The 25,335-nt window shown below is 48.8% G+C and overlaps 1 protein-coding gene across 3 annotated transcripts in view; it reads left to right on the top strand.

The window, feature by feature from the left end:
* LOC144737965 (P2X purinoceptor 4-like) overlaps window positions 1-25,335 on the top strand; it is a 135,515-nt gene that overhangs the window by 4,903 nt on the left and 105,277 nt on the right. Inside the window, exons 1-2 of one of the 3 annotated variants that reach the window (XM_078620881.1) lie at window positions 4,569-13,957; window positions 22,116-22,227. In XM_078620881.1, the coding sequence (XP_078477007.1) occupies window positions 22,198-22,227 (30 nt within the window). In that variant the 5' untranslated portion in view covers window positions 4,569-13,957; window positions 22,116-22,197. Of the gene's footprint in view, window positions 1-4,568; window positions 13,958-22,115; window positions 22,228-25,335 lie in introns of those variants that run through there. The other 2 variants (XM_078620879.1, XM_078620880.1) reach the window with 2 other exon arrangements.

Genomic DNA, 25,335 nt, shown 5'->3' with positions numbered 1-25,335 from the left:
CCGGGGACAGACGCCGGGCTTCGTGAGGCGCACTCCCGACTGGCGGAGCTGCTGCTCGCCGCCGCGTCCATCTTGGCGGAGATCAGCTCGTCGGGAGGAGCGGGGACGGTGGGGGACATTTTACAAGGTCGCCCCGCAGATTCCCGCCAAAACAAATGGGGGATTCCCGCCATTGCGCCTGGGCCTACTTTTGGCGGGAACGGCGAGCGCCACGTGGTGGTGGGTTCCCAAGCGCGCGCATCGACGTCATCAGCGCGCGAGGGGGTCCGCCATCTTACGTCTGCTGCTGGAGCCGCCATCTTAGACACCGACGGACAGGCGGAGAGGAACCACGAGGCGGATGACTTCATTTTTCAGCAGCGCCTGCCCACGTTGTCAGCCTTCAAGGCGGAAGGCGGAGACTGGGGCCAATTTCAGCGAAGGTTTTTGGCGCATCAAGAGATGTCAGCGTGGTCCGATGCTACGGCGCTGCGGGCATTGCCCGCCATGCTGGACGACGATGCGCTCGCGGCCTTCAGGGCTGCACGGAAGTCGGACCGCTCCACGCTGAAGGATGCGCTGGGTTTGTTGGCCAGGGTCTACGGGCCTCCCTCTACGTGCCGCCATCAGTTCTACGCAAGACGGAAAGCGGCCACGGAGACCGCGCTGGCCTATCGCACGGCGTTGCTGGCTCTTGCTGATGCTGCGTTCCCTCGGATGGACGAGGAGGGCCAAGACGCGATGGTTTTGGAGCAGCTGCTCAAGTTGGCGCAGGACCTGGGGGTCCCTATCAACACAGCTGACGAGATTGATATTTCTTCTTTGAGAGTCGCCACGAGTATTCAAGCGCACGAGGCCCTGCAACGGAAGCAAGGCGTTGGTTGCAACGCTGCTGTCGTCGCAGCCCCGGGTTTGGTGGTCGCCGAACCCCAAGTCGTCAGCCCACGAGAGGAGGCGTTCGCCACGGGACGACCAGGGGACTGGAGGCCGGGGGCCCGGTCGCCTCTGCGATCGGGCCGAAAGTCGGAGCAACCAAGATCTACTCCGACCCTCGTCACGTGCTATAACTGCGGCCTCCGGGGCCACGTGGCGTCCGGGTGCCGCGCTCCGCGGCAGCGCGCCATGGGAGCTCGGCTGGATGACGACCGAGAGCCCAAGTCATCTCTACAATCCCCGGCAAGTCGCGGCACCTCACACGCTCGGCCTGTTTATTCGGCACACATGGGACGCCGCGTTGCGGCGGAGGAGGGCCGGTTAAGGTTCGGGGATTCGGTTCGGCGAGGGGGGTTCGGCCGGGACCAGGGAGACATTGAATGGGCGGAATTGGGGCATAGAATTGTGGCTGCTTCGGCGGGTTCGTCCGTTGTTACGGGATCTATTGATGGGGTTGAGATTAGGGTGTTAGTGGACACGGGGGCATCGGCAACTATTATATCGGACCTCATTTATAATATTCTTCCGGTCCAATGTCGTCCGCTGCTTCCAGTGGATGTGCCATTTTACGCCGCTAATGGGGGATCGTTGGGCATTATCGGTCAGGTTAGGGCGTCCATTTGCATTGGAGATATCAAATTGTCGGGACCCGTTTTCGTTTCGTCTTCTTTGGCAGTTCCGTGTCTTTTGGGCACTGACTTTTTGGCTAAAATGCCCATTAAAATTCTTATCGATCAACGATGCATTGAACTGCCATCGGGTCGCCGGATTTCATTTTTGACGGGCCCTACTGACATTCGGACAGCGTGCGCTACGATACAAGCGGTGGCGACGCAGACAGTGCAAGTGCCCCCGGGTTCACAGATGTTGATTCCCCTCCGGTTGCGGAAACCATGGGTGAGGGAGGCTTCGGGACAGAGTATGCTTTTGGGTCCTTCTAACAAGGCTGTCGGGGGTCTTGATTTATCGGTGGCTCACACTTTGGTGCGGGCTGACAGGGATCCGTTTGTGATGGTTTTGAACGCGGAGTCGCGACCAGCTGTCATTCCGCAGGGCACCGTGCTGGCTCACGCGGCGCAGGTCCCTGGGGATGATGGGTTGGTTGCGCAGGTGGGCTCGAGCCCCGCGCGGAACGTTGAGCCAAGGGAAGACCTTGAGTGGGTCCATTCGTTATGTGCCGCCTCGGACGATTTGTCGGCGGCGCAGTTGGGTGCGCTGCGCGAGTTGCTCATTGAATTCTCTGATGTATTCAGTAAACATAAGTATGACATGGGGTGCACGGATTTGTTGCACCATCACATTGAAACGGGCGATGCGGCGCCGGTCAGGCTAAATCCCTTCCGACTGAGTCCCGTGGAGAAGGAACATGTTCAGTCGGCTGTTAACGATATGCTAGAAGCCGATATTATTTCGCCCTCCTCTAGCCCGTGGGGAGCGCCTATTGTGCTGGTTAAGAAGCAGGACGGGTCCCTGCGATTCTGCGTTGATTTCCGTCGCCTGAATAACATCTCTGTGGCTGACGCGTATCCGCTCCCCAGGATGGATGAGTCCCTCGATGCATTGTCTGGTGCGCGATATTTTTCGACTCTTGATTTGTTATCGGGGTTTTGGCAGTTGCCGCTCGACGAAGAGTCGAAACCTAAGACAGCATTTCGGACTCCAGGGGGGCTGTTCCAGTTTAACCGGTTACCCATGGGACTTCACTCCTCTCCAGCGACGTTTCAGCGACTTATGGAGCTGGTTTTGTCGGGCTTGCAGTGGGATACATGCTTGATTTATATGGACGATGTCATTGTTTTCAGTAAAACGTTTGAGGAACACCTCCGGCGATTGAGAGGGGTGTTCTTGCGAATGCGATCGGCTAAGTTGAAATTTAAACCGGCCAAATGTCACCTCCTTCGTAGGTCCGTTAGATACTTGGGTCACATTGTCGATTCTTCGGGGATCTCCACCGATCCCGCGAAGACGGATTGTGTCGGTTCGTGGCCGACACCTACGTCCGTTTCCGACGTGCGTAGTTTCATCGGGTTTGCTTCTTATTATCGGCGGTTCGTTGAGCACTTCGCCACTATTGCAAAACCCTTGCACGCTCTAACGGCGAAGGGAGTGAAGTTCAAATGGGGACCGGAGGAGGAGGCCGCGTTTCGCTCCCTCCGGGACGCCTTGGTGGGTGCCCCACCCTTGTGTTATCCCGATTTTGCCAGTCCCTTTTTGCTGGACACGGATGCTAGCAACACGGGCATTGGGGGGGTGCTATCCCAAGTCGTTGGGGGTGTCGAAAGAGTTGTCGCCTACGGTAGTAGGGTGTTGTCTCCGGCGGAGCCGCGCTACTGTGTCACCCGTCGCGAGCTGCTTGCCATTGTTTTTTTTGTGCAGCAGTTTAGGCCATATCTTTATGGTCGTCACTTTACAGTCAGAACGGACCACGCGGCGCTACAGTATTCATTGAGGGTCGCCCAGCCCTCGGGCCAGTTGTCGCGTTGGTTGGAAGTCCTCCAGGACTATCAGTTTACGACTACGTACCGTAAGGGGTTGCGACACACGAATGCCGATTGCTTGTCGCGGTTGTTGCCTTGTGATGAATGCGCGTGTTTGTCGGGATCGGCGCGCTGTAAACCGACGCTTGCGGGGGAGATGGGGGCACTGGCTGCGACAGCGGGCGCACCGATCGGGGATGATTCCACTGCCTCTCAGGGTCGGGACTCGCTGCTCTCGCTGTCGCTCAGCGAATGGGGCCGCCTCCAGATGGCGGACAGCTCGCTGCTAGCATTGCGCCGCAAGGTTGGGGGTCCCGAGGGGGACCAGGAGCGTACCGGCTCCTATGTACTTGAGCGGGGCGTGTTATTGAAATGGGACAGTTTGTCCCGGCGGAACGCACTCGTGGTGCCTTCCGCTGTGAGGGGGAGGGTTGTCTTGGCGGCACACGAACGCCTCTTGCACTTGGGAGTTAACAAGACGCTTGCCCTGCTTCAGCGTGACTATTACTGGCCGGGAATGGGAAGTGATGTGGTGCATATTCTGAAGGGGTGCGTTGAGTGCGCCAGGCGTAAACCACCGGCCGTGGCAGCTAATCCACCGCTGCAATCTATTCAAGTCTCGCGTACCAACGAGCTCGTTGCACTCGATATTTTGGGGCCCTTCCCAGTCACGCCGAGAGGGAATAAATATTTGTTAGTGGGGGTCGAATACTTTACCCGATGGCCTATGGCGTGGCCTCTCGCTAACCAGTCGGCAGCGGCTGTGACGGATGCCTTCGTCCAGGGCTATGTCCTGGACAAGGGGGCTCCCGAACGCCTGCTGACCGACCAAGGTAAAAATTTTTCGAGTAAATTGTTGCAAGAGGTGTGCGATCTGTTGGGTACCAAGAAGGTGCGTACCTCCCCGTACCACCCGCAGACTGACGGGATGGTGGAGAGACTCCACAAAACCTTGACTTCCATGCTGTGCCAGCAGGTGTGCGAGGCACATGTAGATTGGGACCTGCAGGTCCCGGGAGTCCTTGCCGCGTATAGAATGGCCCCCCATGCAGCTACGGGGTTTTCCCCATTCTATTTGATGTACGGTCGGGAAGCTGACCCGCCAATAGAAACGCAACTTGGCCTGTCCGCTCCACGAACTAATTCTAATTTGGCGGAACATATTAAGTTTAATATTCACAAGCTGACAGTGGCGAGGGAGGCCGCGCGGCTTAATTCGCGGGCTCGCCAAATTGCTAATGAACGGTTGCGGGCACGGAAGGTGTCCATGCACGAATGGAAACCAGGTGACAGGGCCTGGCTGCATTGCCCTCAGGCACCCTTGGCTACGTCGCCTAAATTGTTGAGACCGTGGAGGGGACCCGTGGAGGTCGTGCGCGTTGCACGGCCCCAGTGCGTTCAGATAAAGTGGGGAAAGCGCCGGTGGTACGTTCACCCCTCCCGACTGAAACCGTTCTCGCCTCCATATGGCCTCCCCTTGTGTCGTGATGGCCGGGCGTGTGACGTGACCGGCGACCCAGAGGGGGAAATGTCTCTGCCTGATCCACACGTATTTTCGCCTGATCTGCTCCCAGGTGTCTCGGAACTGACAGCTGCCGATCACCGGCGGCCGGATCTCCGCGGCGGGGCCGGCCCTTTCAGGCCCGTTCCGCGCCGTCTGGAGCAGCCGGAACCGCCGGACGGTCGTCAGTGTCCCGCCCCATACGATGGACCAGCCAGACGGACTCGCGCCAGGTCGTGCTACTTTGCATGACCTGCCTCGTGAGGAGTCGGGGCAGTTGGAGCGCCTCGTCACTGCGTGTAGTCGCAGGGACGTGGGGCGCGTTCGTTTCGAATTTGCTCGTATCGTGTTATTGTTGACTTTTCGGGTTCATTGTCAATCTGTACATAGTTGTTCTTGTTGTTGTTGTTGTGGTGTTATGTTACGGGGCACACTCGGGGGGTTACGGGGTTTTTTTTTGTTGGTTGTCGTTTTATCGTCGCGGTTGGTTGTTGTTAGCAGCCGGGCCGGCTGCGAGCTATGTGGGAGGGGGTGATGTAGTGGTGATACGCGCTGGGTGTATATGTCGTGTGCCAGCGCGTATGTACGGGTGTGTGTGTGGTGACGCGCGCTGACGGGGAGGAGCAGGCGTCAGTGCGCGGGTGGGGGTAGTGCTGCTGATTGGCTGTGTGCCGGTGACGCGCCCAGAGGGAGTGATCGGGTAGCAGCGCGGTGTGATTGGTCGGGGAGTGGAGACACGCGCTGAGCGGAACCGGATCGTAGGGATAGCGCGTGGGGATTGGGTAACTGAGGAGCGGTGCTGACGTTGAGGTCCGCATCCGCTCCGTCTCCCGGGAAGAAGGGGTATATAAGGTGATGCACAGAGGAGCAGGGGCAGAAGTGGAACCATCTAAGAATGAAGACGAAGGTGCAGAGATAGAGCCCGGAGAGGAGAGTAATGGAGAGTAGAGGAGAGTAAGGTATAAGTGTGTAGCCAGCGAGAGAGAACGGTCTACACGAGCTGAGTAATGTATAAGTGTGTAGCCAGCGAGAGAGAACGGTCTACACGAGCTGAGTAATGTATAAGTGTGTAGCCAGCGAGAGAGAACGGTCTACACGAGCTGAGTAATGTATAGTGTGTAGCCAGCGAGAGAGAACGGTCTACACGAGCTGAGTAATGTATAGTGTGTAGCCAGCGAGAGAGAACGGTCTACACGAGCTGAGTAATGTATAGTGTGTAGCCAGCGAGAGAGAACGGTCTACACGAGCCGAGTATGCATACGGTGTAGCCAGCGAGAGAGGAAGGTCTACACGAGCCGAGTATGCATACGGTGTAGCCAGAGAGAGAGAGGCAAAGTCTACACGAGGCGAGTGGAGAGTGTAGCAGAGGCGCAGAGTCTACACGAGGCGAGAGAGGAGTGTAGCCGAGGCGCGGAGTCTACACGAGGCACAGAGAGCCGGCAGCACAGAATCCAGAGTCAAGAGAAGCGCATTGTGAAGAAGAGAGGCCACGCGTTGTATTGTTACAAGTCAAGATTTAATAAAAGAAGTGTGTTCCCGTCAAGGAGTTTCCTGCCGTCATTTTCCAATACTTCACTTGGAGTAAGGCCACTGCACCAGAGCGGCGGAAGATGGTAGTGCAGGAAGTACGCCATCAAGAGGAGGCTGCAAGGTGGGCCAAGGCAGTCTCTCTTGCCAAACAAGGACAGTGGACTCGATGGGACAGTGTGGAGAAGAGGAAGATCAGCTGGAAGGATCTGTGGGCCATGGAAGCGAGGCGGTTGAGCTTTTCCATCAGAGCAACATATGACATCCTTCCAACACCAGTTAATCTTCACCAATGGTATGGTGAAGATCCGGACTGTGCCCTCTGTTCCATGCCAGCCAACCTCAGGCACATTCTCACAGGGTGTAAAACAAGCCTCACCCAAGGACGCTACACTTGGCGTCACAACCAAGTCCTTAAAAACCTTGCGTCCGCCCTGGAGGACAAGCGAGCTGCCACCAACTCCCTACCACCCCCAACAGCATCACACCCCTTACGGACGACCTTTGTCCGCGAAGGGACTAAACCACCGAAGAGCGGCTCTACACCAATAGAGCGAGACCAGCTGCGCTTGGCCCGCGACTGGAAAATGCTAGCTGACATTGGCCGGCAACTTGTGTTTCCTCCGGAGATCGCAACCACCACCCTAAGACCTGACATGGTGCTCTGGTCCCGTTCGCTCAAGAAGGTCTTCATCATTGAGCTCACAGTACCCTGGGAGGACTCAGTAGATGAGGCGTATGAGCGAAAACATCTGCGCTATGCCGATCTAGCTGCCGAAGCACGGCATCATGGCTGGAACACAGAAGTCCGACCAGTGGAGGTGGGCTGCAGAGGTTTTGTGGCAATATCTACAACCAGACTGCTTAGAGACCTGGGAATTAAGGGCCAGAGCCAGCGTTCGGCAATCAGAGCTGTATCGGAGGCGGCAGAAGGCAGCAGTCAGTGGCTCTGGATGAAGAGGAAAGACCCCAGCTGGGCCCCAAAGTGAGAGGGCCAGGAGGTATGCAGTCAACAATGCTTGACTCAGGGAGGAGGACGCCCCTGCCATGCATAGTCCCATGGGATGTTGGCTATCAACAACAAGGCAACTCCTATGACTAATTGTGAATGGGACGCAAGCGTAGGATTGATCACCCTGTCGCTGGCCGCCTTTGGGGAGGGTGTATAGTATGAAAGGCCGAAACACCCTAGGAACCAAAGGGTCACTACTGACGATGCGCTCCCCAAATTTCACCAGGCTCACTGTTCATGAACTCTTGGAAGTGCTTGCACAAAGGATAGTAACATCTCATCCTGTGTTCTTTGGAATCAAAATACGTGCATTATCTGATACAGTTGTTTGTGGCCTGATGTATGGGCGTCTCAATGACAGAGTATTTATTGTTGAGTATGATGGTGCGAGTGTGCATTCAGATCGGCATGAACATACCTGTCAATCCATACGGTTTACAGGGAAATTGAGGTTTCAGGTCCATACAGCGTACAACCGTTTCAATACGGGCACATTTTTTTTCTATTTGTATGTCTCCCTTGTGATGGGACTTTGTGGGATGAACGTTGAGAGTTATAAGGGCACGGAGTGACCAATAAGGTCTGAATTGGTCTGTAATGAGGCAGGCACTGATACGGGGTTCGACAGGTATACATGAGTGCGTGCTTTCTTTCGAAAAACACTGCGTGTTAGTTTTACATTTAATTGAACACTAACCTTAAATGTTTTCATGTTTTGCAGAAAATTGTAATTTTAATTGAGCTAAGTTACCTACACAGCCTACATCATGATCAAAGTCGGGATTAGAGTACATATTATAAAAGCTATGCAAAGTTGAATGTGTTACGCCTTGTTTATTGCCTATCACGTCTGCATAATTGTATCTGTTGTAATTTAACAATGATGTTCTTAGGTTTTTTCGGTAAAGTCACATCAGGCCACAAACAACTGTATCAGATAATGCACGTATTTTGGAGTTAGTTTAAACGTTTCAAAGCCAACTAAAGAAATTGATGCAATAATTCACGAATGAACAGCGTTGAGTGTAAAATTAAATCTGGTAATTTCGAGCGTTGACATTGAAACTGTAATCAAAAGACCCATGGGTAGTTCCCTACAAAATAGAGTCTGGTGCCTTATGCAATCGAAACATTGGACCTGTGCGAATTTGTTCATGTATGTGGTGACCACTGCAGGATGTGCAGTCAAGAGTGTTTAAAACAATCATGAATATATGCACTCGGTAAGTCAATGTCTAGTGATATTAACAATTACACGATGACATTGAAACTAATCAAAATAATATGCAGTTGCGGATCATATTTTCCAACAAGGATGTTCAGTTGATTTTGATAATGTCTATGTATTTTGCAAAGATTATTATTATCATTGGCCAAGACTAACTAGAGAATCCATTTACATTGAGAGGCATAAACAATAATATCAACCGAGCTGACAATTAGTAGGTGCCTTGCCGTCATGAGAACAGCAGTGCAGGTCAATCAGTTCAATACAATAGTTTATTGGCCGTGATTGACGGATTCGATCAGCGTATTGAGGCAAATTTTATTATTTCTAATCGATGACAATAGACTTTTATTAATTATCTTAGGGAGTATCGCTGTTCATTACAAATTGGAGTGTTAAAGCTTTTATTTTACTTTCTACGTGACTTTACCGAAAACACCTAAGAAGATGATTCCTTGCAGTCACGAAAGCTTCAAATCTAGAATTAACAATGATGCTTAGTTGATAAGCAATACAAAATCAATCAGCATGAAATTTGCAAAGGTTGATACATTTTATTTTCTGGTAAAATTTGAGCCGATTGGATCAATTCAACATGTCCTCCACATGTCACAGTGCAATTTGGTTTCAGATTGTTAGCTGCACGTATCCCTCGATTTCCGAAAGTGATGCGTTCGTTAAAAAAGTGTAAAAAATTTCGTTAATCAAAATGACTTTTTCCATTAACACATTAATATTAAAACGATTGAATAATAATTAATTGAAAATAAAAATAATTAACCTTTTCAGGAAACGCACCAAAAGACCTGCATGTTAGAATGACTGTAAAGGTGATGTGGAGGCCGTTACTTGTTCAATAGGATTGGAGTTGAAGTTTTTGGAGGCCTTGAGAGGGATGATTGTTGGGCTGAATCTTGGTGGGTGGCTCTTCCTCAGTGGCTGGGGTGCCTGATGTACGAGGTTTAAGAAAAGCATCTAGAGATGTAACAGCGCAAGGCAGTCTCCATTATGCGCGAGCAATTATTGTCTGCGTTTTTGAGGATGTCCATAGCTTGTTCGACTAAGCTGAACACCTCTGACAGCTGTAGATGATTTCATTTTCGAATTCATTATGGGCGTAGACAGGCAAAAGTAGTTTAAATAACTGGCACTTTTGTTGAAAATTTATGATTGCATGTCACTCTACCGCCACCACCATCACCACACTGTGGGGATGAAGTGACGCTGTCGGGGATGGATGCCGCAGTCTCCTAGCGGCTTGTCGTTTGATATCATGGTGTGTGCCAGTGACATTTCGTTAATATAAAAGCGTCCACAAGTTGTAAATTGCTTAAACGCAAAAAATATTAAATCTAACGTTCATAAATAGAGGGATACCTGCATAGTGTATCCGAGAACATAAATATAAAAGGGATTACAGTAATATATTTGATAAATCCTGTGAAATGCTAATGTAAGCTTTTATTGCTCATTGTGCATGCTTTATTATACGAAGTATATTATAGTGCTTGCAACGCAATCAATCAAGGCTTCATTCATTTGTATTTTTTATTCTTATCTATACCTTTGTTTCTTTGCATATCCATCTGTCTTTACATATCAATTTGCCTCTTTTGTATACAGTCTTGCCATGTAGCATACATACACATGGCACATAGCTCCCACACCTTGTGCCATGCACACAAATGTAGTGACACAGCGCTGACTGTTGTACAGCAGCTGCAACTGCAGGTGGACACTTAGTGCACACGCTGTTGAGCATATACACGGGTGTGCCAGCAGGGTGGAGGAACTAGGGTAAAGGTCATGGTAGACCTCGTGGGGATGCCCCTGGAACCCTCTGGTGGGTTCGAGAAGGGAGGGGAATATAAGAAGTGAAGAGTGAGAGCTCTGGGCTACCGGTTCTGGGATTTGACTCGTCTCGTCATCGTTGTCGTCGCCGCCTTCATCGCTGCCAACTTCGCCCGATCATTGCGCGGCCAGACAGTAGTTGGCTGTATCGGTCGACGCCGTCAGTGCAACACGGATGGGATCATGTCTGGGCTGGGACAAATGGCAGTGTGGTCGCGAGAGAGGGGGCCGTAGTTGGTGGTGTGAACATAATTAAGGAAAGACGGTGCCTCTTGCGACTACCTCGTCTCCGACTTAGTGTGTGTGCGATGCATGCCACCCGCACAAACACACAAGCCTCGAGGAGATGGAAGACACTATATTTGGTGTCAGACGTGGGGTATTGAAAATCAATCTGTAGTGTCATCGGGATGAGGACGGATAGAAGGTCATCCCTCCGACAGTCCCAGGACCCGGGGTCCTGGTTATTAAGCCTGTGAGCTGCTGGGCAGCAGAGTCGCCGCCATGGATTGGCGGGACAGCTGCTATGCACATTTGTGGGGAGAGCAGCTACGCATCCACGGGGCGAGAGCACCTGAGCGTAGATGGCGAGAGCGGCTGGGCGTCGACGGAGAGAGTGGCAAAGCAAGACAGCAGGAGCGGCTGCGCGTCAACAGCGTGGACAGCTGCACGTCGACGGAGAGAGAGCTATATGTCGACAGAGAGAGAGCGGCTGAGCATCGACGGCGACAGTGGCTATGCCAGGTGGCAGGAAGGGCTGCGAGTCGACGGCAAGAGGGGCTGCACGTCGATGGAGAGATAGCGGTTGCACGTCGACGGAGAGAGAACGACTGAACATCAATGGAGAGACAGCAGGAGCTGCACGTCGACGGGGAGAGTGGCTGAGACTTTCTTGTGGTCACGCGCCGACCAAACAGCATGCCGAAGGACCGCCATGGAGAGAGGGGCATGGGTCGGCACGAGGCGCGTACCCCAAGGGATGGCGTAGAGGAGAGTGGGGAAAACCATGCGGGAGCTTCCGTCGGAGTGGGAGAAAGGGGCTCCGGATGGGGGACCGCGCACATGGTGAGCACCATTTTGTCTCCGGAGGACGTCCCATGACCAGCAGGCGCCATTTTGAGTCAAGCGCGGGAGCACACAGAGGACGTGCGAAGAGCGATGAAACTGCAAGAAGCTGCTCCTGATCTGGCGCAGGAGGCTTGCACAAAATTCCTGCCGAGGGAGCGGATGGAGGACGAGACTCTGTACGCCTTCAGAGCAGGGCTGCTGGCACTGGGACAGGAGGCACTCACTTTTGGGTGAGGGGGCGCTCGACCGTCGAGTGGCGGAAAGGCTACGGGAGCTGGCAATAAAGCTGAGGGTTGCCCTGCCCGTCCGCCGTCGGCACAGAAATTTAATCCTCAACGGCGGCCCGGAAGATACAGGTCTTCGAGGAGAAGCAGCAGCGGGCAAGGTGGGAGGCTGCAACATGGAGCATGGAAGATATTATGGCGGTAGTGGGGGGCCGGGGGATGCAAGCAAGATCTTCCCCTGCCCTGTGGACCCATTCCCAAGTGCTTTATGTGTGGTCGATCTGGCCACATCGCTGCGGAGTGTCGGTGACGAGTGACCACCAGCGGAGTCACCCGCGCCCTCCAGTTCACTGACAAAGTCAACTCAAGCCCCACCGAACCCGGGTCCCTGAGGCCTACCGAGACCGCCAAGTGCGAGGTCTCGGGTACTGGATCCAAGCGGGTGCTGCCGAGTGGTGAGGCGCCATGCCCTTTGAGCCGAGGACTCCGTCTCCATCATCTCTTGGCCCTCTGGGTTCCAGAGGTGAAAGACCCCGCTGAGAAGGGGGTGACCGGCACCATGGACTGGATCACGTGAGCTATGTCTCGGTATGGGGGGACTCTCCCTTGCACTGGGAAGCGCTTTAAGTACATGTAGGGGTTTCGCGATGGCCACAAAATCCTGTACGAATCTGAGGTAATATGAAACAAAACCTATACATGTTCTAACATCTGTCACGGATACGGGGGCGGGCCATTCCCTAACACACCGCATTTGTTTTTATAAATCCATAGCTACCCCCGTTGCGCTGATCATGTACCCTAAATATTTGATGAAGTGCCATGCGAGATGGCATTTAGAAGGCTTGAGTTTAAAATGTGCTTCCCTGATTCGTGAGAAAACCAGCCTCAACCGGTGTAAGTGTTCTTGGAAGGATCATCCGAACACAATTACGTCATCCAAATATATCAGGCAAATGTCCCATTGGAAACCAATCATATATCAGCTCCATGAGCCGTTCGAATGTGGCTGGGGCCATTTGTAATCCCAAGGGAAGATAGTTAAAATTAAATAGCCTCTGTGGTGTCCTAAAGGCGGTTTTGTATTTTTAATCCTCATCCAATGGTAGCTGCCAAAATTCTGATGATAGGTTCAATGTAGAAAATTATTTGGCTCCTGCTAAGGCGTCCAAAGAATCGTCAATCCATGGTAGTGGATAAGCATCCTCCATTGTGATCTTATTTAATCAATGGAAGTCGACGCAAATCGCAATGAACCATCTGGCTTTTTCACCTGGATGACAGGGCCCCCTCCCATGGGCTCATGGATGGCGAGATAATATCGGCTCTTAACATCTCATCGATGGCGTTTTGTGTCTGAGCTTTCTTGACTGGCTCCATGCAATATTAATTTTGGCGGATAGGCGGCGCATTTCCCATCTCTATGTGATGTGACATGAAATCAATATGACCGAAATCATACGGTCCCTTACTAAAATGTCCTCAAACTCTTCTGACAACGCTGAAGGGCCTGATGCTGTGGCTCGGACAAGTTAGGATCCTGCGATATGATGGCTTCCAGCAAGGGCATAGCCTCCTTATTTGCAGGATCAGTTGCATCCATCATTATTCTTGCCTGCACTTCTCCACCCCCTGCTGGCATGGACCACACATGTGCCAACACTGTTGCCCCATGTATTGTGACAGGTGTGTTTGCTATGTTTAAAACTTGAATGAACAATTTTGGGTGGTGACATAGTATGGTGTCCGCTCCTGCTAAGGCGATCCATGATCGCCATTGCTGGTGATACCAATATGGGTGTGTCTGGTCGAGCCGTCACTATAGGTGTGCGATATCAAAGGGAATTAAGATGTGTGCTGCTGGAGGTACTATGAGCATCTCTTTTGCGACTGCCTGCACCTGAGCTGACGTCCAGGTACTGTTGTCTGGACGTAAGAAATATACACGTTCCCCGAATGGCATTTCGATGTACCCTTGGTCTGTCACAATTTTTTCAGGAGCTGGTTCAAATAGTCTGTCCCCAGCAAACAGGGAACTGTCAACGTGCTAGAGACAAGTACAGGGCCACATCGGTGGCAGGTCACCGGGTCCCGGGTCTGGCTGGATGCTCCGAGACCAAAAAGATCTCCAAAATCATGATCAAACACAAGATCCAGGTTCGATTTAACACAGTACATAAAATGTATGATCTGATCCCATCTGTGAAGGAAGTGATCCCTGACATGCAATACCCAGTCGTCTAAAAATTAAGCTGTGGCTGCGGCAGTAGTTACATTGGTGAAACCAAGCGATATGTCTTTGACCATGTTCGTGAACATAAGGCAGATCTGAAATATAGTAGGACCAATACCTCGGCCGTGGCTGATCATTGTTTTAATGCGGTGGGCTCACACGAAATTGATTTCTCCAAGACGAAGGTACTTTGCAAACCCACTGGCTATCAACAAAGATTAGTTCATGAAGCCATCAATATTTATAGACAGAGACACACTTTCCACCGAGAAGATGGGTACAAACTAAGCAATCATTGCAAGGACATTATTAAACCAGTATAAATCATAACTGGCTGTGATGTTTCCGCGCCGAGGTCTTGGACGCCGCTCTCCTATCTTACATTAATATGCTAATCTCTCACATTACCATAGCTACTTCCGCGCCCTCGTCTTGGACGCCACTCTCCGATCTTACATTAACATGCTAATCTCTCACATTAATATAGCCACTTCTGCACCCTCGTCGTGGAGGTCGCCCTCCGATCTTACAATAACATGGTAATTTCTCACATTAACATCAATAGCCCCGCCCACTTCGTTTATGACCCTTGGGCTACACCCATTTCAAACCTTTAAAAGAGTCTGCCTCAGCAGCTTTCCTCACTTTTTTTTTGCTCCTGATGACGTCCGCTTGCATTGCAATCAAAACGCCGTTCTTTGTAATTTTCTTTCAACCTATCTACGTGACTTTACCGAAAGACCCAATGAATATAACTATTTAATATTACCATATTTGCACACTATCATTCTTATATATTTGTAGTGAGTTCACGGAGAGCGGAGACGACTCGTAGAGGCAACGCGTTTATTCCAATAAACGCTAACAGCAACAGTCAAAGCCTTCACTAGGGCAACGGCCCTTTTCACCTACTGCCTGGGGAGGTACGGCCTCCGGACTACCGTGCTCTAACACGGGGCTACAGCTCTATGTCCTCTGGCTACGGTTGACCTAGGGGAGGCTACGCTGACCCAACCCAGCCAAGGTACAGGTCCCGACCACTGGCCCACTCGGACCGGGCCCTTACAAGGACGTCGGGCCGGGGGTTCCCAGGGTCTCACCACTGGCCCACAGAGTCCCGGCCCTTACAAGGACAGCGACGCTAGGGGTCCCAGAGTCCTAGGCTAGCTGGTCTTCTGGCTTCAGTCTTGGACTGGCCCCGGACCCGTCCAGAGGTCTGGCTTTTATACACCTCCCAGGTGTGTCAGCCTCTGGCCACACCTCCCTTCCAGAGAGTTCCAGGGGGGGTCCCGGGGGATCCTAGGACACCCTGCAGCCCCCTCCTATTGGTAGGGGTCTCGGGGGATCCCAGAGCACCCCGTAGCCCCCTCCTGCTTTGGGGCTGGGGAATGTAGCGACCCCCATGTTGGTGCAAGGTACTGCCCCTGATGGGCCCTGTCTGCTACTGCAGGTAAGTGCACGCAGTCCATTTACAGCGCTACATATATATATAACGTGTAAAATAAACGTGCTGGCGTCATGATTGGTCCTCAATATGGGCCTCCGTCTCCTAAAGATACCTAAGTAATATATCTCACCATGAATTTTACACATTTTAATAAAAAAATGTATAAAATAACAAATAAGTAACTACTGATTCAAGTTCACCAATATCTAATCTTGTGTGTGGGTTTGTGTGTGGTCACTCGCTTGGCTCTCCAACGGTGGGGTTTACATGATAAAAAAATAGCCAGTTACCAGCAAGCGCTATTCCTTTTTCATATCCGTCAACTTTAAATTAGTTTAATTAGCGATTTAGTGCGATTTTTGTGCGCTTCACTATATATTTTTTTAATTTATGACGCGTACACGACCATACCAACTCACGCACCTTTGTTGGGGGAGACGGCCCATGCCAAGTCGCACGCCTTTGGTGGGAGTGAGGGGGACATTTTCTTTCGCGTTAAAAATGCTATAAAAATACACTAAACGCTGACGTAAATTCTTCAGTGTCATGTCCCCCCCACATCGATGCATGCAGTTACTAATATATACAGTCGCTAGATGCTAGCACTATAGGCAGTAGACCTTTTGTTTGTTTATTCATCACGCGCACACGACCATACCAACTCACGCGCCTTTGGTGGGGGGGGGGGGGGGGAAACATTTTATTTCGCGTTAAAAATGCTATAAAAATATTCAGTGTGATGTCTCCCCCACCCCGATGCGTGCAGTTATTACTACTATACGGTCGCTAGATGTAGCAGGTACCACCACAGTCGGTATGCACTTCTGTAATCATAGCAGTTACCACTACAGTCGGTATTCACTGCTGGAATCATAGCAGGTACCACCACAGTCGGTATTCACTGCTGTAATCATAGCAAGTACCACCACAGTATGCACTGCTGCAGTAAAAGTAGGTACCACCACAGTCGCTATGCACTGCTGTAATAATATCAGGTACCACCATAGTCAGTACGCACTGCTGTTACATTTTTAAGAGTAGTTTTGAAATATTTTTAAGACCCGGGCAATGCCAGGTACTTCCTGCTAGTGTATTATAATACATAAATGCGTGTCGATGGTTATTTCATTAAGGAGAGCTAGGTATCAAATGTTAATAGTTGAGCTACATTTTTATGCCAACTTACCTTGTCCAGAGGTCACGTGACTCTGGTAATTGAGTCACGTGCCTGCCTAACGTGCGCTTGACAAAGGGCGTGGCCTAACGTACAGACCATCTCGTCTAAGCCAATCGTGACCCAGCAACATTCATAAGATTTAATATCCAATTACACCCTTCTCTAACACTTTAGTGTGAATATATGCACAATTTATTCGTAACATAGCCACACAGGTTACACTTTTCAATCCATCCCCAATCCCCACATCCATGATTTAAAATTACCACTACATATGCTAGCTATTACATCATTTAATGTAGTGACATATTTCTGATAATTTTGATTCCTCGAAGCATATTAATAAGTGATGTTTTAATGTTTACTTGAATTTTACACTTGTGGGCTATGTTTAAGTGAAATTTGCTTTGCACCAGATTGTGATTGATACTAAAATACCTTTATTAAATCTGGTTTACACACTAATTTGGCTCGCCCAGAAATATTACATCATTATGTTCCCAATGATCTTCGTGAGCAATATAGATACACGTTTTAGGAAAATGATGGGTTCGGAATTATTCAAGTCAGATTCAGACTACCTTTGAATATTAATATATGAAGAATTGTTCAATGACTCAGTTATTTTCATGTACAAATCTCACCACTTGTTTCTTCAGCTGATCCCGCATATTGTATGATGTCCACAGTTATCCCATTTATTTAAAAAATCTGCTTTTCCATGGTATAAATGGAAAAGGCTACGCATTAATTTCATACAGTAAGCTTACTTCTGCTTAAATGTACTTGTTCCTATTGTTTTCAAATACAAGGAAGTTGAGTGGACAAGCTTAAATATTTCTGCAGGTCAGCTTTGAACTTGCAACACATTTTATAAGCTTAGCTGCGAGCGTTCAAATTTTTCATTACGTTTTAGTTTGGCATCGATAGTAAGTGGTGCAATGCAGTTTTTTTTTTACAAAACCAAATATAGGTCGCCATCGTGTAATTGTTATTATCACTCGGCATTTACTTACCGAGCGCAGATATTCATGATTGCTTTAAACACTGCTGACTGCACAACCTACAGGAGTCAACACACACATGAACACGTTTACACAGGTTCAATGTTTCAATTTAATAAGGCATCAACCCAGTGGCGGCTCCTGCAAAATCTCTCAGGGGGGGCAAATGTCTGGATGATTGATAAGGATAAGGTCCACCTATGCAATGGATAAATTAACAGCTTAAGCATGTAAAGGCAACTTCACTTTTTTAATATTAATGAAAAATAAAGTGACTTACAATACATCTTGTTTGTTTCTATACTCACTATTAATATACAATCCACTCAAGTTTATTTTATTAAAGATTCCACTAGGTGGCGACAAATTATATTGTTGGATGAAACGTGCTTACGTATGATGACGTAAGCACGTTAGGGCGAGCCCTCCCGGAAGCCATAGAGAATGCATTGGAGCGCCCGCCGTTCGAAAAAAAACATCTTTGAATGTAAGTCTATGGGGCCACTCGGGGCGATTCTCAGCCGGAGTGAAATCGCCCAAAAAGAGGCGGGACTCCACAGAACGTGACATGACGCTGATTGGACTATATCCAGAGGCACAGTGACGGCTAGCGTGACTCTGTGGTTGAATGACATTGGTGGTGCGTCGCCCAATCGCCCTAATGAAGAAACCGCCCCTGCATCAACCTCTATTTCGGTTTAACACGTAGGCTTTCGAGACCATTATCATCCATAATACAGGTTTTTTGGGTTAGATCGCGTAAATAGAAATGTGTCACCATTGGAACCACATTTGCCAGTAAAAAATATGATATTTGTTTTTTTACCCTTCTATCTGGTAACAAAACTGACACTTTTTTTTTACAAGGAGTCATGTTTGCATAGACCACAATACTTGTAGCCATAATGCAAACAAAAACATAACTCTGATGATAGGACAGTGCATATATCATCAGAGTTATGTTTTTTGTTGGCATTATGGCTACAGGTATTGTGGTCTATGCAAACATGACTCCTTGTAAAAAAGGTGTCAGTTTTGTTGCCAGATAGAAGGGTAAAAACCCAATTATTAGAAATGTGTCGTTCAACACGCCACCACCCGACAAAGCCAATTAGTAAGGTTTGTTACGTAAACGAATTGGCATGTTCTGATTACGTCACAAACCTTACTGATTGGCTGTGCGGGGAAGTTCAAAGACACATTCATATTTACGTGATCTAATCCAAAAAACCTGTACTATGGAAGACTTTATTTTGTCTAGAAATACCCATGGGTGCTGTTTGTTATAGACTCAACGATAGTGCCCCAGTAGCATCAATGTTATCAGGAGGGGGCCATGGTTTGACAACGCGAGGGCGGGGCTTGGTGCGGGTAAGAGTTGTGTGTCTGTGTGTATATATACATATTTTGTATACAATACATATTTTGTTAGTTTTTGTTGGTTAACTTAGTCATTTTTGTACAGCTATATATTTTTTTCATCATAGTTTCAAATAAATATTAAATTCTCTGCCTGTACATTAAAAATACGTTGCTCTCTGGGCTGAAGAAACCTGGAAAAATCAAGCTAAAATACTCACCAGAGAGGAAGGTGCCTGAAGAAAGCTGTAAAAATAGTGAGGGGTGTTTGACCGAACCTCCCAGGAAGATCGTCAAATGTGCTGTGGTCTGTTCACCACGTGGCCAGCCTGCCCTTGCCTGGAAACCTTGCATTGGATATGTCTCATCGGGTTCTTCACAACAACCAGGAGCCACTCCCTCTTGAGCTGCTATCTCGACGCCATAGCTGCTTGGCGCAGTCTCCTTGGAGACCAATTGGGAGATTTCACTGTGGGACTGCTCCCACGAGAGACGCAGTGGTGATTGGCAGGGCAATGGCAGCTTACACCGACCTCCCAGAGGTGGTGCCAGACCCCGGGATGTGAAGCCATGCGAAACAGAGGCTGAGACCTGGATAATCCCCCAACCTCCACACTGCCAAAACCCCCCTTCTCCCAACCCATCGCCCCCATCTCCCCACGCCCTGTCTCCAAACCACCACACACGTCCATCTCACACCGCACACCCTCACCCTTACCTCACAAGCCCACCCCACGAAAAACGAGGGACTCTCCCGGGTAAAGTGCGAGTTTATCGTGAAAATAATTAACACACTTAACACATTGATGTTTTGCCACTCTAAAACCATACCGGGAGGTGATGGTCATTGCCGTTCCCAAACAGGGTAAGCCAACCGACGACCTGGGAAGCTATAGGCCGATGTCACACCTGTGCACAACCTATCAACTCCTGGAATGCATCATCCTCAGGAGAATTGGCCCCATCGTTGAGTCAGTGATCCCTGAAGAACAAGTGGTGATTCCGGCCTGAATGCAGCTGCTGTTAACAAGTTTGGGCCCTTGAAACACATATTGAGGCCGGATTCCAGAAGAAATCCCAGAACGACGCGGCCTTTGTAATCTTGTCATTGGCCTATGAAACAGTCTGGATTAAGGACTTGATGTTGAAGCTCGCAAGGACCATTCCTTGCCTCAATACACTTTACCTGATATTGACGATTCTGTGCCATAGGCGACTGTATGTCTATATGGTCAACATATCCAACTCACCCCGGTGCCTCAACAATGGATTGCCACAGCTTCGGCACTTTCGCAACATGCTCTTCAATGTCTATACAAGTGATATATCACCAAACGGTTCATGAACATTTTTTTATATGTGGCTGACGTTGCTCTGGCAGTCACTTTCAACAACATCGAATCCACTCTGAACCAAAAAAAACGATTATTAATTTACCAGATAAGGCCCATTGAACTATATATCCCTTTTTCAGAAGTGACCTGGCAACAAATAATAGCTCAACAAAGTGACTTTTGTGAAAATATATAGCAGCAGCATACTCTAAGTGCATGTTTATAAATGCGGAGGGAAAAACTGGAGGACCCAGAGAAAAATCCATGCGACCACGGGGAGAACATGGAATTTCCAAATATACAGGTGTCAGGGTCCTGATAGAACCCATGACCTCATGAATATCAGGCGAGGCAGATAACATCTCGCCACTGCGGCATTGGCGGCTCAAGCCCAATCCTCACAAAACAAGTCACTGCATTTCTTTACAATAGAAACGCCAAGCACACCCTGAAAGTGACCGTCTGTGGCAACACTATGCAACACGACCCCACTCCATCCTATCTTTAAGTGAAGCTGGACCGTATGCTAACCTTCCACGATCACCTAAAAAAAGTAGCTGTCGAGATCAAAACAAGAGTCAACTTGGTCCAGAAACTGGCAAGCACAAGCTGGGGAGCATCAGCACCAGTGCTATGGACATCATCGATGGCCCTTGTGTGCTGTGGAGCCAAATACGGTGCATCAGTATGGACCAGAAGTAGTCTCACTCGACTTGTTTATGTCCAACCGAACACTGCAATGTGGTGTATCACTGGAACCCTCAGGTCGACCCCAACACCCTGGTTGCTCATGCTATCACAAATATCTCCCCCACCCATCCACCACAACGCTGCAACCCTCTGGAAAGTCCTTAAAATGGAGGAATACAGTCGCCTTCCCATTCATCAGGACCTCAATACCGTTCCTCGTCATTGCTAAAAGTCACGTAAGCCCTTTTGGACCCATGAACTTCACCTTAAACAATGCAAATTCAACCCCAATTAAGCTTTGAGAGCTGAATGGAGTTCAAAAGAACTCACAAACAAACACCTCATGAAAGACCCAGTGTAGAAGATTCCTTGGTTTGATCTTCCACGAAGCTCATGGTCCTCCCTAAACCACATCCGCACAAACCATGGCAGTAGATGCGGATACCTGATGCCAAAATGTAAAATTCAAAACATTACCTCAGTGTGTGACTGTGGTTATCCAGAACAGACTGTACAACATATTACGACGCAATGCCCAATCCACAAATATGGAGATATCACAGCGATTCACTTTGCTGCTCCTGATGTGGTTATCTGGCTTGACCACCTGAATGTGAAATTGTAGTTGTTGCTCTGTATCTCCATCAGCAGCCATATGATAGAAAAAGTTCTGGACACAACCACATTTGCGAATGGGATTTGTAACTTTGATCCTGTGCATCGATAGTTACATTTTAATGTGCGATTTTATTGAGGGGTTGTGTATTGTCATGGTGTGATCTGGGACCGTTTTGTCGTTGTTTGCTGCCTTGCCAAAGCTTGCATTTAGTGTTGAAAAATCTAACTTTATACATATTTGTATTGATTTCGTGACTTGCTTACCTTGCTCTCTATTTTGCACTCCTATCGTTTTTTTGTATTGTTTGTTATTGTAACTTGCTGACCCGCCTATACTGAACATCCGTGAAAAGAGCTTCATCGCTCATTGGATTCTTCCAGTCTAAATAGAGATTCTTATTCAATGGAATTGTGAGTGAGTCTTTTATATGCAATGTTTATTTTCACCCCTAGATTGCAGAGAAGCTGGGCGTGCGATCATTTTGCAGCAAAAATAATCTCACAAAACACTTAAGGACATCAACAGCCAGTGAAAATGGAGTGGATGCGCAATGCAAGACCAAAGGTATTATTGGATGAGGTAAAGGGTGCTTTTGTGTATGTTCTATCCAGTGGTAGTGTTAGAAAATGGATTTGGAAGCATCGTGGAGTGCTGAGGAGGGCTTGGCATATTCAGAAAGTCATACACAGGACGAAATGAAAAAAAACAGTGAGACAGAGAATGCACCATAAAAACAGACAAATAGAGTGGATAAAGATACACGAGAAGACATAGACAGATTGACATGGATACATGTAGATCACTACTAATTAAGCATGTTGATTCATTAGCATATCACTGCAGTGTGTGTGCATATTAATGTATGCCGAGGAAATCACGTGATGCTGAAACATGACCGCTTGGATTTGGCCATAAAAAGGCACAGAGTTTCACAAATGTATGGCACTACTATATACAATTGAAATAAACCACTGCGACGACGATCTGGGCTTGTGTCTTCGTCTTTATCATTTCTTTCCACAGCTGGACAGCGCTGCTCTCTCTCTCTCTCTGGCATGGCTGCACTCCGTTCCGCATGGCTGGTGGTTACTCGCGTCTCTCAACCTCTCCCGCACGCCGTTGACAGGCGGTGCGCTGGGAGGAAGCCTCCGGCTCGCCACATGGCCGCTGGCGTCCCGGAGGCAAGCAACGTGGTCCCGCTCTCTGACTCCACACACTGACCTCGAGCTCTCTTCCACTTCTCCTTATATCCCCTGGCCTACGTCACCAATCCCCGCCTACAGCCACGCCCCCTCACGAACCTTCGAGATGGTTACTTCCCCCAAGCCTTTTGAGCTCCGCCCCTAACCTCCGCCCATCCCTCTGATTGGGTGATGGCCCAAGCAGCGGAGCCTATCCACTGATCGGCGCTCATCGGTGAACTCTCGTATTACACAATTACTGGAACAGGGACGTGCACTTTTCTTTCACGGGAAAAATGGTAACAAAAGATGTACTGCCTATAAAAAAGGCGCCGCAAGTCATGGTCATGCAAATCGCCTCTCGATTTCTTGCCTGTACAAAAGTCACAATAAGCAAGCGGCACAAACAATATGTGCACAAAGATCTCCCTGAAATCGTGAGGAGCCTACCAACAAACTCCACATTCTCCCATCTGTACTCAAGCGAAGAGATCATTCACGCACTATGGGCCACCAACGCCATAAAAGTCGCAGGCAAGGACAATATCTATCATGAATTTCACAAGAATTTGAGACTTGTTGGCCAAGACTGGCTAGCGGCCTTGTTTACACTTTCCATTTAAGTGGCACAATCCCCAGGGCCTGGAAGAGAGCAAACGTCATAACCTTGCTGATACCTGGAAAACCAAAACATAATTCTTCAGGTTATAGGCCCATCTAACTGCTATCGACGTTATACACATTGATGGAGTGCACACGGCTGCTCACACACATCACGCTACGCCTGCCTGTCGCACTCGTCTACTCCAGCACTGAGTACTGTCCGCCAGTCTGGGCATCAAGCGCCCACACACAGAAATTGGACTCCAGATCAACGGCATCCTTTGCACAATAACAGGCACAACTGAAACGTGCTCCCACTGAGTGGCTATTGGTTCTGTCCAACATTATGGCAGCAAACCTCTGCCAGGATGCCATGACATCAAACCAACTGGGAAAAATCCGAGGAAGTGTCACATCTACCGTTACACCAAGACCTGATCGAACCTCCTTGAATTCGTCTGAGATCCCAGAAACAAATCTGGAATCACACAGGATAATTGTATGATGCGGGGTTCAACTGAAGACCACTCGCGAACAGGATGTAGTTCTGGTGGAGGTTCCAAATTAAAGCCTCATCGACGACCTAACCACTGCTCCGCACGACTTTGATCTGCTAAGAAAACTACGGTGCTCTATCAACCACTTGAGAACAGCAACCGGTTGCTGTGCCACACCTCTACAAGTAGAGAATGAAAGGCAACCCACAGTGTGACTGCAGCATCCCGAACCAGAATGGAACCATATCGCAAACAAATGCATCCTACTCCCGCTCTCTGGCGAACTGAGCAGTATTAGTCTCGCTACTCCTGAAGCTATTGCATGGCTCACATACTTAAACTTGGACGTCAAATTTAGACAGACTTGCCATACACTAGAACAAGAACAATAAGAAGAACAAGAATGAGGAGGAGGAGAAGCAGAAGAAGAAGCATTACCTCTTTCTCCATGTCTGCTGTCATCTATGGACTCTGCAAAGAAAGTTCCTTCTAACACGTAAGCTTTCACAACCAATATCCATAATACAGGTTTTTTTTAGGTTAGAGTGCGTAAATATATAAATGTGTCCTTAAATCCACGACCACCCTTCACAGACAATTAATAAGGTTTGTCACGTAAACAGAACATGCCAATTCGCCACTAGTGCAGCACACCGGTGTGTGAGAGCCAAGCCACAACATGCCAGTAATTACAGCTAGCTTCATCAAGCGACAGCCAGATTTGTGGAGAAGTCATCTTTGTCGTTCCTTAAATAGAGGGGTAGATGTGATGACAACACTTGTGCGCTCTTCTTTTGCGAAGTGGGGAGGGGGAAGGGGGATTAATGAGTCCATATAAATGACTATGGGTATCCGCTGCCGTTTTGGTTATTTATATGGTAATCGACGTACATTATGGATGTGCAATTACCGAAAGAAAACTCACACTAACGCCTTTTTGAATGCAGTCACACCATCACCCTGCACAGCAATCTGCTCTCATCAAGATGCTCATACATCGGGCTAAGAAAGTGTCAGATGGTGATAGTCTGAGAAGTGAAATTAAACATGTTAACGAAGCGCTGCAATTGAATGATTACAATGATGCACAAATCAACAAAGCATTGAATGCCAAAATCAGATCAAATAACACGAGCATTGAAACAGACCAAGTAATTTAAACTATTAAATACCTTACAATGCGGGAGTAACTGATAAACTAGCCAGATGTTTGGAAAAACAAAACCTCCGAGTCATATTTGGCACGGTACATAAAATACAAAAAAATATTTCTGGTACAAACGATGTATTGCCGAAACTATCAATAGAAGGTGTGTACTGGATTAAATGCATCTGTGGCAAGTGCTATGTTGGGCAAACAGGACGAATGATCAGCACGAGACTAAAAGAAC

This window comes from Lampetra planeri, chromosome 76 (assembly GCF_965212315.1).
Source record: "Lampetra planeri chromosome 76, kcLamPlan1.2.h2, whole genome shotgun sequence".
Taxonomy (NCBI): Eukaryota; Metazoa; Chordata; class Hyperoartia; order Petromyzontiformes; family Petromyzontidae; genus Lampetra; species Lampetra planeri.
The sequence above is the reverse complement of the archived record's forward strand: the minus strand, read 5'-3'. Positions and strand labels throughout refer to the sequence as shown.